The sequence below is a fragment of the Sus scrofa genome, chromosome 15, assembly GCF_054392235.1.
Source record: "Sus scrofa isolate SSC_HxYL_T2T_F1_AM1 chromosome 15, Sscrofa_HxYL_maternal_Yorkshire_Landrace_v2.0, whole genome shotgun sequence".
Taxonomy (NCBI): Eukaryota; Metazoa; Chordata; class Mammalia; order Artiodactyla; family Suidae; genus Sus; species Sus scrofa.
Window position 1 is genome coordinate 150,560,509 of NC_139397.1, and position 17,005 is coordinate 150,577,513.

At 53.0% G+C, this 17,005-nt stretch overlaps 1 protein-coding gene and 1 long non-coding RNA gene across 3 annotated transcripts in view; one reads left to right on the forward strand and one right to left on the reverse strand.

Annotated features, from left to right (window-relative positions):
* Positions 1-17,005, reverse strand: part of IQCA1 (IQ motif containing with AAA domain 1) — a 167,848-nt gene that overhangs the window by 68,690 nt on the left and 82,153 nt on the right. For both annotated transcript variants that reach the window (XM_013984621.3, XM_084998799.1), the window contains 2 exons: positions 16,308-16,427; positions 2,006-2,081 (listed from right to left, as the gene is read on the reverse strand). In XM_013984621.3, coding sequence (XP_013840075.2) covers positions 2,006-2,081; positions 16,308-16,427 — 196 coding nt within the window. The remainder of the gene's footprint in view (positions 1-2,005; positions 2,082-16,307; positions 16,428-17,005) is intronic.
* LOC146396226 (uncharacterized) lies at positions 4,927-12,213 on the forward strand. Its single transcript, XR_014829162.1, has 4 exons — positions 4,927-5,175; positions 5,618-5,814; positions 6,212-7,660; positions 7,884-12,213. It is a non-coding gene; the product is annotated as an uncharacterized LOC146396226 (long non-coding RNA).

The window sequence follows — 17,005 nt, forward strand, 5'->3', positions numbered from 1 at the left end:
GTTACTGCTCAGCACCACTGCTCACCACTGGCCTTAAAGAGCTGATATTTTCATCTTGGTGGGAATGTCAAAGGGTGCACCTGCTATAGAGAACAGTATGGCGGGTCCTCAAAAAACTAAAAATAGACTTGCCACATGATCCGGCAATCCCACTGCTGGGCATATATCTAGACAAAACTATTATTCAAAAAGATGCATGTACCCCTATGTTCACGGGGGCACTATTCACAACAGCCAAGACATGGAAACAACCTACACGTCCATCGACAGAGGAGTGCATCAAGAAGATGTGGTACATAGACACAATGGAATATGACTCAGCCGTAAAAAATGAAATGATGTCATTTGCAGCAACATGGATGGACCTAGACATTATACCAGGTGAAGTCGGTCAGAAAGGCAAATACCATACGCTATCACTTATGTGTGGCGTCAGATACAACACAAACCAACATATCTATGGAACAAAAACAGACTCACAGAAGGAGAAGAGACTGGTGGTTGCCAAGGAGGAGAGGTGGGGGATGGATTGGGAGTGTGGGGTTAGCAGATGCAAACTTGTATACACAGCGTGGATAAGGAGCAAGCTCTTCCTGTTGGCACAGGGATGTTCACTCAATACCCCCAATGAACCATAACGGAAAAGAAAAAACAGAGTGGATATTTTCAGATTTGGATGACGGCAGGTCTTCTATTAGTACCCGCTGGTCTGGGCTTAGTGATGTCTCCCTCTGGCTCGTTGCTGGAAAGGTGAGTGAGATGGACATGAAAAGACAAAGCCTTCATGCCCTGGACACCTAAGCAGTGTTACTTTACCCACTGACCTCCTCCCACCTCCAGTTACAGCAGATGCCAAATCCTGCCAGGGTCAGCCTTTCCCTGTGCTTCTGCCTTGGTTCAGCATCGCACGAAGAGGGAGACCCTTGTTACGAGAGATAATTCTAGGAAGTGCACAGACATTCTTATTTTATATAACCAGCACATCAGGCTTTAATATCGTTGCTTGGGATGAGGCTCAGTTAATTGGGGTAAAACCATGAACCAATGTAAAAACTTATCTATTAGGTAAATACTAGTACGGGGCTGTCCAGATACGACTGGAATGAGGATGGAGGCGGAGGCGTGACAGATGTATGGGAATACTCAGCTCCACATCCTTATTGCATTTTTCAGGAATTTCCAAAGAGCACTAGTGGCCAAGGTCAGCTTGGCAGGTCATCCTGGGCTGGGATTTATCTCCAGGGTGGAGCAGAACCCAAGGAATTGGATAACGTTCCAGTCAATTGTAGTGGGAATATCTGCAAGACCCATTCAGACACTTGCGCATGGAGCCAGATGATACTCTAAGCAGGCTGAACGCGAGACAAAAGAATTAGGTGTCCGTTTTCAAGCACGTCTTAGTCTAATAGGATTAAAACATCTTACTGTACATACGGTATTGATTTTCTCAATGTAAACAATCCAGGGAAAACTGTCCGCCCCTTTTGTTCCTGGCAAAAGAATATTCAACTGGCCTCAGGCATTTAAAACAGAATGAAGGCGTTCTCACCGTGGCTCAGCAGGTGCAGCACCTGACTAGTATCCACGAGGACAGGATACTAAGCAGGTTCAATCCTTGGCTTTGCTCAAGGGTTAAGGATCCCGCCTTGCCACAGGCTGTGGTGCAGGTCACAGAGGAGGCTTGGATCCCACGTTGCTGTGGCTGTGGTGTAGGCTGGCAGCTGCAGCTCCAATTCAACCCCCTAGCCTGGGAACTTCCATATGCCACGGGTGTGGCCCTGAAAAGGACAAAAGAGAGAAAAATGGAAGTTTGGATTGTTTTCCTCTGGCTCTTTTGGCAGCGATACACCTTGAAGCCACCAAAGGAATTTGAAAGGAGGGACGGACAGAAGATCTTGGTGGCAAGGTGCATGTTTGCAGCCTCTCTTGGCCGGCGACCCAAGGCTGGGGCCATGCGGGGTGGACAGGGGCACCCCAGTCACCACGCAAATCCTCCTAAACTGACCTCGGTAGGTGTTGTTTCCTTCCTCCATCGTAGGAAGGAACACACTCGGTGACATTTTCCACTCCTCCTCTTCTTCCTGTGAAAGCAGAGTAACGCACCTGTTAGTTATAGGCCGGGTGTACCCATGGCGATCAAACAGCCAAAGACGAGTAACGCTCCTGTTAGTTACAGGCCGGGTGTACCCATGGCGATCAAACAGCCAAAGACCAGACATGGTGACACCTGCGACCACGGAAAAGCACAAACTGTCACTGAGCAGGACCCTAGGGACCCAGGACCCTCACCATGTCCTCGGCCTGCTTTTCGTCGAAAAATATTAGCCAAAGGATAAATTTAATCAGAGAAGTAAGAAAATGCAGATAGAAAGGGAAACAGACAAGACAAAATAATGATTGTTTAGCCATTCAACAAAGTCAAGGATCTTTAGTTCCTCCTCAAGGACTGGAGACAATATTCTGAGCCCCGTCCTGTGAGCTGTTTTGCAGACACCCAAGTCCCCACGAGGAGGAAGAAGTTAACTGTGTGTGGCCCAGAGGCACGCAGACCCCAGACTCGCTGGAACCAGAAGGTTGATGACGCTGCCTCCCTGAGACCTCACCACCCACCCATCAGAAGACTGTTCACAACTGACCATGCCCTGCTCCTGGACCCTGTAAGACTCCTCACGCCCCTTCCAGGGAGGGGCACAGTTTTGTGGACACTAGCTTGCTGTCACCCCTTTGCCTGCCAAAGCAATAAAGCTGTTCTTTTCCACTTCACCCCAAACTCGGTCTCCACGTTTCTATCCAGCACCGGGGAACAGAGGCTGAGTTTCAGCAACAATATTTTTTCCTGGTTTATGGGGTGAAGGTCCGGCCCCTTGTCCGCCCAACTGGGCAGGTTCCCTGCTGGGCAGGCTGGGCGTGGAGCGCTGTGTCCACCGACCGGGGTGTGGATGGTTTGGAGACCACCCTGCCTGCAGGCTCCCCGTTACCGCCTTCCAGACTCAGTTGTCTCACTGGGGTACCCCTGACCCTGACCCTGAGTCTGGGCCTGTGTTCTAATGGTCTGCTCCTTCTTTGCTCTGAAAGCTAATGCTCCCACGCCACCCTCTGAGTTCTGCCACCTCCTTCCCCACCACGTTCCTGTGACACAGCTTTTTCTTTTTTTTTCTTTCTTTCTTTTTTTTCTTTTTAGGGCTGCACCTGCTGCATATGGAGGTTCCCGGGCGAGGGATCGAATCAGAGCTGTAGCTGCTGGCCTACACCACAGCCATAGCAACGCAGGATCTGAGCTGAATCTGTGGTCTACACCACCGCTCACGGCAACACCAGATCCTTAAACTACTGAGGCCAGGGATCGAGGCTGCGTCCTCACAGATGCTATGTTAGGTTCTGCACCCTAACTGAGCCATGATGGGACCGCCCTGCGACCCAGCTTCGTTTCTGCTTCCTGTCTGTGTTCTGCACTCCTTGCCGGGTCGTGGCTGTGGGAGCACCCGAGCTGCTGCCTCTCTGCTTGCCTGTCCCCTCCTTGGGCCAGGGGGCCAGGAAGCCAGTCCCGGGCCTCCACCTGAGCTGGAGGTCCTGCTGGCCTCCCTGGCCTGGGTCCCCCCGTGCACAGAGAGCACGGCCACACCATCTTTGGCCCCTGCTGCCTCTGTGCAGCCCCATCAGAGCCTCGGGAACTCTGCACTGCAGGTGGGGGCTGTGCCCCGACCCCCAGCAGAACTTCCCTCCGCTCTAGGCTGCCAGGGTCTGCTGCTCCCAGCAGTGAAGGGCCAGACCCCGCAAACACCCATCTGATGTTTCTGCACAGCGGTTATACTTACAAAGCGTCCGGTGCCAAGGCCAGGGTCATGGTTACTGTCACCCCATGAGGACAAAGAGAGTGAAGCTTGTCTACACTGTGTGCGTGAGGAGTTTTCCAAAGCACGGGCCCTGGTCTCTGCGAGGCTTGGAGGGAGCACAGTGAGACACGAACTCCTGATGACTCTGGACAACGTTGGCCACATGCTGTGGCGGTGGGGCAGTGCCTGGCCCTGGATCCCCCCATCTCTCCCCCACAGGGAGCACCCAGCCCTGGATCCCCCCAGCTTCCCCCTCTCAGGCCGCATGGCAGCCAGGACACTGCGGCTCGGAGTGATGAGAGCCCCAGGAGGAGCAGCGTGCTGGGAGACTCTCACTTCCTTGGGTGGGGGGGTCATGGAAGACCTGCCTGGAACCACGGCTCATGACACACACAGGGGCTGCTGCAGCCACGTGGCGGGGGGCACCTGCCTTGCAGAAACTGTGAGCAAACCTGGACCCAGAAACCTCAGGGGTTCCAAGCCTATGGACCTTCCAGGACCCCCAGGAGATCCAAGCTCACTGGGGAAGGAGCCCACCCAGATACGAGTCCCAGGACCCCCGGTCCCTGGAGAAACATCAGCGAGAGAAGCGAGAAAATCAGAATTGAGTACAAGATGTGTCCTTGGAGGACAGAGACGATGCGCGGACAGAAGGGGCTGCAACATGACTAAGTGGCATTGTCGGCATCTTCCTTATCACTGTCCTCCTCTCCTCAGGTGTCACAAGGCATCCGCGGACCTTTTGTGTTTTTTACTTAATGTCCTGCCGACCAGTCTTGCTGCCCTTTTTGTTTCAGGTACTCAGATTGCCCTGGATTTCGCTTCTGGGAGCCCCTACAGATGGTGAGTGTGAGGGGGAGGGAGGGAGGAGGAAGCTGAGGCTGGGGATGAGGGGGCAGGGGGAGGGGAGGAGGGGGAAAGGGGGGAGGAGGAGGGGGAGGAGGGGGGAGAAGAAGAAGCTGGGGAGAAGAGGGGGAGGGTGGAGAGGGAGGGGAGGAGGAGAGAAGGGGAGGGGAGGGGGGCAGGGGATGGAGGGGGAGGGGGAGGGGGACGGAGGAGGGGGAGGGGGGAGGGGTGCTCCAGGGAAGGGAGCACAGTGCAGGGGAAGCGCTTTCAGCAGAGGGACCCATATGTGTGTATCCGAGCTGGAAGGCTATGCTGCCTCTGGATAATGGGAAGTCAGGTGGGCAGGGGTTTTTGGAACAGGGGTGAGCAGAGCATACAAGGCTGGGGAGACAGAGACAGGAAGGACCTCGGAAGGCCTGTGAGCCCGGCTCTTCCCAGAACGGGACCTTGATCTGAGAGCCGGGCAGCCGCCTGGGGATCCGGAGCAGGAGCTGGCGTGAGTGCACCTGCTTGTTGGGCCTCACTCTGGCTGGAGGGCGGGGAAACGCTGGAAGGGGTCGGTGGGGGGGGGGGGGGCTTCTCTTTGACCAGAATTCATTTTCCTGTCTTCTTCCATGGACAGTTCCCCCTGGTCCGAGGCGAATGTCCCTCCTCTGTGAAGCCGTCCTGGATTCTCACAGGTCCCAAAGACGCGGCTCTCACTCAGGGGCATCTGGTTACACTCCCGGGGGGCCTGTTTCTCTGAGCAGAGTATTGGCTAATTGTGAGCCTGTCCTAACTGCTCCTTGGGATGTGGGGCCTCCATGAGGGAGGATTCCATCTGGCTGCTGTCTTGTGCCCCATATGGAACCAGCATAGGGCCTGGTCCCTAAATAGGTGTTTAATGCATGCAAGTAAAAACAGGATTGGCAGGTCTACTTGTGCCACTTTATTTCTAGAACAACTATCAAGCTCTTAGGGGAGCAGAGCAGTGTTAGGCCAGTTTTGGAAACAGCATGACAGTGAATGCAAGTGACCTCTGTGACTCTCCCTGCGGCAAGGACATAACCTACAGGGACAGGAGACACCTTTAACTGGAGGAGAAGGCGCCAGGGAACATTTCTGCTTCCCTTCTTAGAGCAACAGGTCATTGGATGTATCCTTTCTTTCGGTTGCCGTTTGTTGTTGTTGTTGTTGGTTTTAGGGCTGCCCCTCGGCATATGGAGGTTCCCAGGCTAGGGGTTGAATCGGAGCTGTCGCCGCCAGCCTACACCACAGCCACAGCAACGACGGATCCGAGCGCGTCTGTGACCTGCACCACAGCTCATGGCCATGCAGGATCCTTAACCCACTGAGCGACACCAGGGATCGAAAAAATGCATCCTCGTGGATATTAGTTGGGGTCTGAACCTGCAGAGCCACAGCAGGAACTCCTGGTTGCTAGTTTAAACATTTACCATTTTGCTCATGTTGCCAATTATTGGGGGGGAGAAATTCCATGTGCAGCTTTTACCTTTCAACTCCAAAGTCACTTTTTCCTGTGAGGGGGGCAGACGAGGATTCTGAATGGGTCATGCTGCCCGCCTTGACCAGCGTCCCTTTCTGATGGGACCTTCTCGGCCACTACCCCCACCACCCCCAGCTCAGCCAGTGGGCTGGAGAGCATTCTAATCACAGACACGGGGCCCCCTGGGAGGGGCTGGACTGGCCCGCCCCGCTTGGCAGCCAGTCACACTGGCTCCCTCTGCACTGGGGCAGGAAACCCAGGTGCCCTGGCCGGCTGGCAGCAAGGTGAGAATGTGGTCCCAGCCACGGTATGGCCTTTTAGAGACAGGATGGACAGAGCAGATGGTCCTGGCAGACAGGGTCCTGCCACTCCCAGCTCCAGGGCACGCCGGCCATGCCCCTTGGTCATGAGCTTCCTCTGCACCCCGGCCCCATCTGATCGTCAGCTGACCTGTGAGCTGGTGTCACCCCCAGCAGACCCTGTGAGGCCCACTAAGGAAGAGGATTGAGATATGTCCCGGCCTTTCCGTTCATTCCGGAATGTTACAGATATCACTGAGGAGCTGCTCTCTGCAGATGCCAGCCAAGGATATCCAGCAACCAGCAGCTCCCCGAAGCTCGCCCGTGGCCCCTCCTGGGAGCGAATGGCAGAGCCTAGTTGCGCGTTCTGCAAAAACACCATCACGATGACATGAAAAGAATTTTTAAAACCCAAGGAAATCATCAGCGGCATCCCCTCACCTTTATCCAAAGAACTGTTCAATACGCACAGGCGATGCCTGTCTGTTACAGCGTAATTACAATGATATAAAAGTTGGCTGGCAGAGGAAGCGAAACACAGAGCTAACTTTTAATTTATATTCCTTTATTTGGCGTCACTCAACTTGATTGGGTCTTGGGGTTTTTTTCCGCCTTGTTTACCAATTTTATGACCTTATCTCGTTTGCTTGTAAACATTTCCTGAGCACGTAGGGCGTGCGGGACTGTCCCGGTGCGGGGGTCGCGAGGGCGCGTCAACAGTCGTCAGTCGTTGAGGACAAAGCAGTTTCTCAGCAAGAATACACGGGCGAAGGTCTCCTGGTTTGACCTTCAGAATGTATTTACCAAGCCGAGGTACCGAAAGGGACCATCCTTTGCGAGCCTCCCTGCACCGAGGGACACGTCCTCTCGGAGCGCAGACAGCCGCCTGGTGCCCACGGGTTTTCCTGGACCATCGTCCACGAGATGCGGGCAGGGAGAAAGAGGCAGAGGGCTGCTTCCGAAAGACCGCTCGGGGTCGCACATCGGCTCCCAGGGAGTCGTCTTGGCGAGGTCGGGCGGGTGACAGAGGTGCGGACGGTGGCCGATCCCCTCCCCCAGGGGCCGCCACAGGCCCCTCCCTCTCCCTGGCTGACACAGGGACTCTGATGAATGGAGACCCCGTCGGAAGTTTCTCTGAGCCAGCGCCTGCACGTCAAGTGGGCTGCGGAGGGCTGCTGGGCACCTCGCATTAGTGGGTAAGTGGCGACATTCGAGGAGGGCTGCCGCTGTCACCTGTTTTAACTGGGGGTAAGCATTTCGGCATATGCCTGATAACATGTAAATTCAGGCTGCGCACTCCTGGCTTTTTCGCCTGATGGTCCCCTCAAGGTCTGTCCCTGGGGGTGGGAGCCAGATCACCGTGTTGGGGAAGAGGCTTATTCCCTCTGAGCTGAGAGTGAAATTATAATCTGCTTTCAGATCCGGAAGTGCAAAATCAGCCCAGAAACTATCATCGCTAAAAACTGCTTTTTGAGACTTCCCGATGTGGCACGATGGAATCAGGGGCATCTCTGCATTGCCAGGATGGGGGTTCGATGCCGGCCTGCTGCCGTGGGTTAAAGGACCTGGTGTTGCCGCAGCTGTGGCTTGGGGCAAAATGACAGCTTGGATCTGATCCCTGGCCTGGGAACTCCATATGCTGAGGGGAGGCCGAAAGAGAGGAAAACAAAAACAACAAAAACCCACTGCATTTTGCCATAAAAATGCATCCAAATAACGTGATGTGTCATGATGGACACTTAACTTGTAAAAAACTTCAGCATCTCACAACTGTTTTCAGGCCTGTGTTTAGACTGTCATTTGACTTTTCTGCTTCCTCGTTCCTTTGAGATCAGATTAGAAAAGTCACTCAAGCTTTTGGGGCTTCAGAATACCTGCTACTCCCTCCCACACAAAAGCTGTTGGGCGGATCTGACAAAGCCTCCAGCGCGAAGCCCAAAGACACAGCTATGTCCTAAACGACATCTGACCCAGCTTCCTCTGAGGAGATCCAGGTTTAACTTTTGTTGGGAAGCGCTTCCTGGCCAGGATGTGGCGGGAAGGGGCACGCCACTTTCTCTGCGGGGCCATCCTGACCTCCACAGGTCCCTCCCCGGCCCCTCCTCACACTCCAGGCTCTGCACCCACCCCTGTGGTCCTCGCAGGCCCTCCTGGTGGTGGTGGGGGGAGACGTTCCTACCTCTGTCCACCTGGCTGACCTCTTGGCCCTTTGGCCAAGCTCAAGCTAAACACTCAGCCTCCTCTTAGCTTAACTGAAATGCTTTATCTTTTTTTTTTTTTTTTTTTTTTTAAATGGCGCACCTGAGGCATATGGAAGTTTCCAGGCTAGGCGTCGAATCAGAGCTGTGGCTGCCAGCCACAGCCACAGCCACAGCAACGCCACAGCTCGGGGCAACACCGACCCTCAACCCCCTGAGCGAGGCCAGGGATCGAACCCGCATCCTCATGGATACTAGTCTGGTTCTCAACCACGAGAGGAGCTCCTGATAAGCTTTATCTTGACTCCACGTCCCATTACGGGACACAGTTAATGGTTATGAGCAATAACTACCATAAGAACAATTTATAGACATATATGCATCAAGATGTTTCTGGAAGGATATGCACCCGCGTGTGAATGCTCCTTGACTCTGGGGCGTGGGTTCAAGGCATCTTCCATTTTCTTTCCTCTTTTTGCTAACCAGTAGTTTTTCCCCCTCTGCATGGAACGTGGCCTGCTTGAGAATGTCACAAATTGCTTGATGTGCTAAGTAGAGGAGCCCTTGCGGGGAGGGGCCAGGCAAACGAGGGCTCCGGGGGCAAAGGGATCCCGGGGGCCTCCTCCTTAGTCCTTTCTTATGGAAGGAAATTGCTATGATCTTTCCAGAAATTCACAGTTTGGGAAGTCAGGGTCCAGGAGCCCAGTCCACCTGAATCAGTCTGATCCTGGACCTGACTACATCCAGCTTGTGGGGCGGGCAGCTGTAGCGACTGAAGCCCCAAACGAATTCCAGAGTCATGGGGTCCTCCACCTGCTGGTGGGTCTTTTCATGCACCGCTCTGAGGGCCTGGCCCACCCGCTGAGGGGTCACACCGGCTTCACCCTTGCTTCCTGGTGACCTGCAAAAACGGAGGCCGCCTGGATACAGGGGCCTTCTTCCGACGTGTTCCGCACCTCTTGGAAGGCCTGTGCTTCTGCCAGCGCCTCCTCCGCTGCTCTTGGCTGCGGAGCCGCCTCGTCCTACTCTGTTGGGCATCACCTCCTTCTGGCCCGGCTTCCAGGGCCTCCCTGCAGCCCTGACAGCTGTACGCTCTCCCCCCCACGGGCACGGGTCCTTCTGTCCTGGCACACTCACAGCGCTTCTCCCTCTTAGAGTCCTCGCTCGACTTTATTCACCGTTCTGCAACTTCTCGAAGGAGGTATGTCACCCACTGCCCTCATTGCTCAGCCGAGTCCCTCACCTGCTTGTCACCTGCCTTCTGCACCTCCCGCCCCGCCTCTGCTTTCACTGAAAGAGTCCCAGGGGCGTGCTCATCACGGCACCTTCTTCTCAAGCCTCCTCCTTGACCTTCCTCGACACCAGGGGTCCCTCGCTTCATTTATTTTGTTGTTGTTGTTGTGGGTTTGTTGTCATTTTTTTCTTTTTTCATTACTCAATGAATTTATTACATTTATAGTTGTATAATGATCATCGATTTAAAGAATCTCCTGGCTCTGTCTCCATCACGACCTTAGTCTCACTCTGCACTGTGGATGGACCAGGGCAGCAGAAGGAGCCCTTTCTTCCTTCTAGAAAGTCAGCCCCTTGGGAATTTCACGAGGAGCGCCACTGCGCTGAATTTCTCCCTGCCTGCCGCCAGGCTGTCCCCGCCCCCGGCTGGATTTGCCTCTCCCCCCTACTCTGATGTCACCCAGGTCCTCCAACTTACACCCACAATGGTTTTCCTAAAACCCATCCGTGCCCTCCTCTTCAGCTAGGGTTTCCTGCACAGGAGTAACTCCTGCATCTGCACCACGTCTTGATCCTGCCTGAGTTTGTGCTGAACGGCAGCGGATGGTTGGACCCGGGTGTCCCGCCGTCACGGTTCTGAGGCAGCACCTGTCACTGGAGACCCTTGGGGCCCACCTCAACTGCTGCTCTCTGCCTCCGCCCCAGACCCCCACTTGTCCTTTGTGACATCGCCTGCGTCTTCTCCATCTTTTTACATCCAACCACGGCCACCCTAGGGTCTTCCTCTGAGCACTCACTCTTCCTTCGGAAATAAGTATTGCACAGCTCTCGAGGGCCAGCGCTGTCGGGGGTGCTGATCAGTCACATTTGAATCAGGTCGCTTGGCTGCAGGTGCAGAAGACAAGGTGGGGTATCAGCTGGGAGGCCGTTGTTCCCCTGAGATGGGGGGAGGCGAGCTCGGACCCGAAAATCTCCCCAGGTGCCACATCCTCTGGGCAGCCCCTTCTGCCTTCTCCCGCCTTCAGACCCTTGCTCTCTTCTGGGCCCCTCCCCCACGCAACGGATGCGGTCCTTTGGGTATGCAGTGGGTTTTGAGCTTTTTGGAGAGAAGAATCCTTTGAGAAGCTGAAGAAAGCTCGTAACCTTCTTCCCAGCGGGATGCACTTTATTTAAGTACATACAACTTCAGGGAGTGTATCCACGGGGTCTCTGTCCCCCCTGAGTTAAAAGAGCCCCTGCCCCCTCTGCAGCCCAGGAGCCACTCACGGCCTCAGCTCCCCTCTCTCGCTGCACCTCAGTGGACACAGAAGAGGCTCGATAGGTACATTTCCATAACGAAACCCTTATTCCTGATAACAGCCTCCGGAAACACATGGCCTTCCCTCTTCCGTCTTTGCCAAGTAATGCAAGGTTTGAAATGCTCTCAAATTATATACAGGAATGGGGTTGGGTCAGAGGTTCAACACGGAGCTCCTCCTCGGGCTCGGGGGAGAGGCGCTGTGGTCAGCAGGGCTGGGACACACTTCAGACAAACGATAGCGTTTCAAGTTAGGCGTGCTGTATGTAGGCAGGCCCAAGGATCTTTCCAGAAGAATTTAGCACTAAGTCATTTGAGGGCTGGAGGAAACTTAGAGAGGACTCTTTAGTATTCGCACAATCCCGTGTGATGGACAGGTCAGAACCCCTGCAAATGGCTCCAAAGGGTGGAACACAGGGAACCCTGAAAAACCACCCAGGGAAAGGAGCTATAAGGATGGCCCCCAGCGGGCTCTTTCTCTGTGTTTTTGTTTCCAAAGCCAGCATGAGGTCCAGAGTGAGGCAAATGAGGTTATGTTGATTTCGAAAGCGTATCTGCAGAGACTGCTCTTGGTCTGCAGAAAACGTCCTTCTGGCAGCAGCATCCTCCTTCCTTGAAGTTATGCTCGTCAGGGGATCTCTTATCTGAAATCCTCCATATGTTCAGAGGTGGATTTCGCACCGAAGACCCAAAGGAAAGACGGGTGTTCTTCTCTCTTTCTGCTGAATTTTGAGATTTCTTTATATGTTCTGGAGGCAAATCCTTTGTCAGACAAATAGTTTGCAAATATTTTCTCCGAGTCTATAGCTTGTCTTTTCAGCCTCTTCGTAGGATCTTTCCAGAGCAAACATGTTATTTTGGTGATGTCCAATTTAACGCTTCTCTTTCACGGACTGCGCTTTTGGTGTCAAGTCTAAGAACGCTTTACCCGGCCCTAGATCCTGAAGATTTTTTTTTTTTTCACCATCTAAAGATTCCAGTTTCATGTTTAAGTCCCTAATACATTTTGAGTTTATTTATTTATTTATTTTCTTGTCTTTTGTCTTTTGTGGTTGTTGTTGTTGTTGTTGCTATTTCTTGGGCCGCTCCCGCGGCACATGGAGGTTCCCAGGCTAGGGGTCGAATCGGAGCTGTAGCCACCGGCCTACGCCAGAGCCACAGCAACGCGGGATCCGAGCCGCATCCGCAACCCACACCACAGCCCACGGCAACGCCGGACCGTCAACCCACTGAGCAAGGGCAGGGACCGAACCCGCAACCTCATGGCTCCCAGTCGGATCTGTCAACCACTGCGCCACGACGGGAACTCCTGAGTTTATTTTTATATCAGGTGTGAAGTTTAGATAGATTCTCATTTTTTGTTGTTGTTGTTTTTCTTTTTTTTTCTTTTATAGCCGCACTGCACCTGTGGCATATGGAGGTTCCCAGGCTAGGGGTCGAATCGGAGCTGCAGCTGCCGGCCTACACCACAGCCATAGCAACGTGGGATCTGAGCCGCATCTGTGACCTACACCAGAGCTCACGGCAACGCCAGATCCTTAACCCACTGACTGAGGTCAGGGATCGAACCCACATGCTCATCCTGTTCCACAACAAGAATTCCTAAATGTTAGATTTTAAACGCATCGTCCCATGAGACTGAATATAAACTTTGAGGGGTTCAGACCCCTGCCCAGGCCTGTCCTCAGGTGGAACCTCGTCTCGCACTAACTCTGGCTTGGTCTCACTGCCCTGTGCCTCGGCCACTTCCTCACCCACAGTCCATCCCATAACACACCAGAAAATGCAGCGCTTGGGCCACAACTTGCTGCACTCAGATCTACTCACTCCCCAGACATGACTGTCCACTTCTCTCTGCAGGAGGCTCGGCTCGCCACCCCCACCCCCCGCCCCAACCCCGAGGCGCCCGATCATTGCCCACTGCAACCTTTCCTGGCTCCAGACACTGCCCTTCTCCTTGGCCTCTGGTCATCCTCGCTCTGAAGTTGTCCCTGTTTCTGCGGCTTGGAGGTTGCCTGGAACACTGCCTCCACCCAGCCTCTGATCCTTCCATCCCTTCGCCCGTCTCAGCAGTGGCTCCCTGGATGTTTAGGCTCCTTTGCAAATGCACCCCAGGTCTGCCCAATTCCGCGTCCATCTGCCCAGTGCTGCTTCTCCTTTCCCTCCCTTTTGGGTGGCGTTCCCAATAAAGTTTCCATCTGAGTGTTTCCAGGGAACCTAACCCGTGAGACCACGGGCAGCCCCCCATTTCTAACTCCTTCCAGAAAAAAAAAAAAATCAAAATCCAAAACAACAAAGAAAGCTCACTGGCTACGTTCGTTTTTAAAACCCTCCTCCACTTGGCAAGATAGTCTGGAAGCACTGCCTGAGAGTTGGACCCACTGGGGGATTCTCAATTTTATTCCAAGCCTCTCTAAACATGCATGAGTGAGTTTGACACTTGCAAATTAACATTCACTGTTAGTGACGCTTGTTCCATAAAAATCTGAAAGTATCAGCTACACAATCTGGTCTTTGTTGAGTGACAGGATTTTAGTCACTAGCTATTAAAGAGCCCCTTAATGATGAACAGTTCTGGACAAAAAGCCAAATCCGAGTACATCGGCATTTATGGAGGAGTTGCAGATGATAAGACAAACGCTTCAGAATTACTTAGAAATGGATTTATGACACTTTCAGGTTTGCAAAGTGACAATGGGATTATTAAAATATGAAACGTTAGTCTCTAAGAAAAATTGATACGTTGAAACTGTTGATACGTTTCTTCGAGATCAGATTATTTTTTCCACTGACTTTGAAAATCTTATTCTAAGATCATTCCTAAAGCGTCAGGAAACAGTCCTGAGACCAGCTATTCATCTCCTTGTGTGGGAATTAGGTATTTTGACCTGCAGAGAAAGACATCTATTATTCATCCTAGTTAGAGGGTAAGGCGGGGACAGAGGAAACTAGTTTTGTTTAACTTACACAGATACTGACTCACCCATCACACTCTCACCCTTGACCACCAGAGCTGTGGGTTGTTCTTTGGGAATTTGTATAACACTTGGTCATTTATCAATGGCCAACCCCATATATATAGTCAGAAAACTTGGAAAAGACCTCACATAAAAAATCTGAATATTTCAGCTAATCATGGAGATCCTAAGATACTCTTTTCAAAATACCACACAATTACAAGGTTGAAAGCTTTGCAAGTTCATGAGATACGGCGAGAGCTGGTCCCTTGGGCTGGGTTCCCCTGAAACACTCAGATGGAGACCTGGGCAGTGGGGGGAGCTGAACTGGGCAGGGGGGCAGTTGAACGGGGGCAGAGGGGTGAGCTGAACCTTGGCTGCAATTGAAGGGGAATCTTCAGCTGATTGCACAGGGAGCCCAGGAGCTAGGAGAACCCCCAAAGTTGTCCCAGGGGGCGAGGGGGCTGGATCTTTGTACCCCAACGCGACTGTCCTTGAATGCCGCTGTCCTGGGGGGCGGTGTGTAACACTGTAACCTGCAGGGACCGCATCTCTTAGACTTGGAACTGTTTCTGGGGAGGGATTAATTGAGGGGTCAGGACTACATCCTGGGGCACTGGGGACTGAGCCCCCTTTGGTCCTGAAGGGGGCCCTGGAGGGGCCCATTCCGCATCCACTACGGTGGGGCAGGATGTGCCCCAAGTGAGCGGTGAGGGGTCTCTCCTTCGTTCCTGCAGTTCCTGCAGTGTCCCAGGACGGGACAGGGTTAGAGATGGCCAAGGCGAGTGGCAGAGGCGCGAGATTCCCGCTGATCCCAGCGCCGGGGGTGAGCACTGAGAGCGGCCGTCACCTCAGGCTGGTCAGCGCAGCCAAGCAAGAAATTCGTCACACGATGCTGGCTTTTTACCACCATTGTCTCTACCTTGTATATTCTGGACTTTGGGCAGCGTCAATTCTTTTTGGCCACGCCCGAGGCATGTGGAAATTCCTGGGCCAGGGATTGATGAAACCTGCGCCAAAGCAGTTACGGGAGCCACGGCATCCGGTGCTAGATCCGTAACCTGTCGCAACACTAAGGAACTCTGGGTATTGCCATTTTATATTCCCATCACACTCCCTCCTGCTCACAACGCCCGCCTCCTTGGTCCCATCACTCCCGAGTACAAGCCCGTCCCGTTCCTCTCTCACTGTGATGCATCCAGAGACCCCAGACGCATCCACCAGACCCCAGCAAGTTGCCTCTCCCACGAATTTTCAAGTCTGAGCATCGGGACAGGGACGAGGGGGACCCATGTCTCAGAACAGGAGGAGTGTGGCCAAGGCTACTGAGCTAGCGCTGCGTCTCTGCTTCTGGACAGAGTCCCGGGGGGGGACATAACCTTTCAGGATTCACTCTCAGATCGGGGTGTAGGTCAGCTATGTGTCTGTCTGTGCAAAATGCTACAGGAAACACACTCACATTGTTGGATGATGTGAGCTTCCAGCCCGAGCCCCGTTTCTCAAAAAAGGAATTTGTGCCGAGAGAATGAGCACCCTAGGAATGGTCTGTCTACATGCTTGAGGGTGACGTCCCTTTGATTGCACCCCGGACAGCAGCAGCCCCCTGTCCACCCATCACCCAGCGACCCCGCCCCGCAGGGCAGGCCCCGCCCACAGGGGCTGCCTTTGCACTCTGCTTGCCTTCAGGGGGGAAGAAACAAGTTAAAACATGTCCAAGACACCAACGTGCAGGAATACACTAGAAGGAAGATAGTTTGGTGAAAGCAGTCACGACTGTTTTGACTTTGTAGCGGTCACTTGATTTGCCAAGGATTTTCCCTTATCTTTACCCTTAAGAAAAGCCGCGGGGATCATTTATTCTGAGGAATGAAAATTCAAAGCCTTCACATATGTGAATAATGCAAAGTATCTCAGTTGTTGAACCGACTCCTTAGCCTAATGCGTATTTGTAGGTCGTACAAAGGGTGGCAACAGACTGTTGATCAACACACACGCAAAAATGAAAAGCTGCTAATTAGACAGCATGGTTTCCCAGGAAACAAGAACCACAGGCTCAACAGGTTTGAGATTATCCCACTGACTCCATGAACAAAAGCAAAAAACGAAACAAAACCAAACCCCCTGAACAAGCCAATTTCTAAAATTCCAAACACCTTACCTTATTTTTTTCCTTCGTTTCTTTCTTTTCCTTTTCTTTTTCAGGTTTACTTTCCTTTTTCTTCTTTTTCTTTTTGCTTTTTTCCTCCTCCTCTTGGCTTTCAAGAATATCCTCAATCACCTGGTAAAAGCCAAAATCATGGCAGCATTTTAATAGAGTCGTATCAAGATGAGGAGTATGTTTCCTGTCTGGAAGGAGGTATTGGTGTCAGTCACTGTCCCATCTCTGCCCAGTTCTGGGCCCCGAAGACCCACCCTCCAGGCATCACCAGGCCTTTGCCATCTGCCTTTGGTTGGATGTGTCGGTGGGAGGCAGCAGTGGGATCTTGGAGGGCAGATGGGGAGAGAGGCTGGACATCTCTGAATCCAGCTCCTCGCTGGTTCGGGGCTGCTCTGGCTCTCAGGGCACCAGAGGAGATCTTGGCTTCCGCAGCATCTCAGCCGCAGCCCAAGTGCCAGGCTGGCCCGCAGCCCCTCCTCAAATCCCAGCCAAGAGCTCCTGCTGCTTCCTGCCTGGGCTCCATCCACGATCCTGCATCTCTTCCCAGAGTTGGTTTCTTTCACTTGTGACTTAATTTGTATTTCCTACAAGAATCCATTTATTCTCCTAACATTTAACATATTGGTTAAAAAAATACCCAGTTCACATGGGGTTAGCGTATTGGAGAATTAACGGAAGTTTGTAAAAAGCGCTGTACC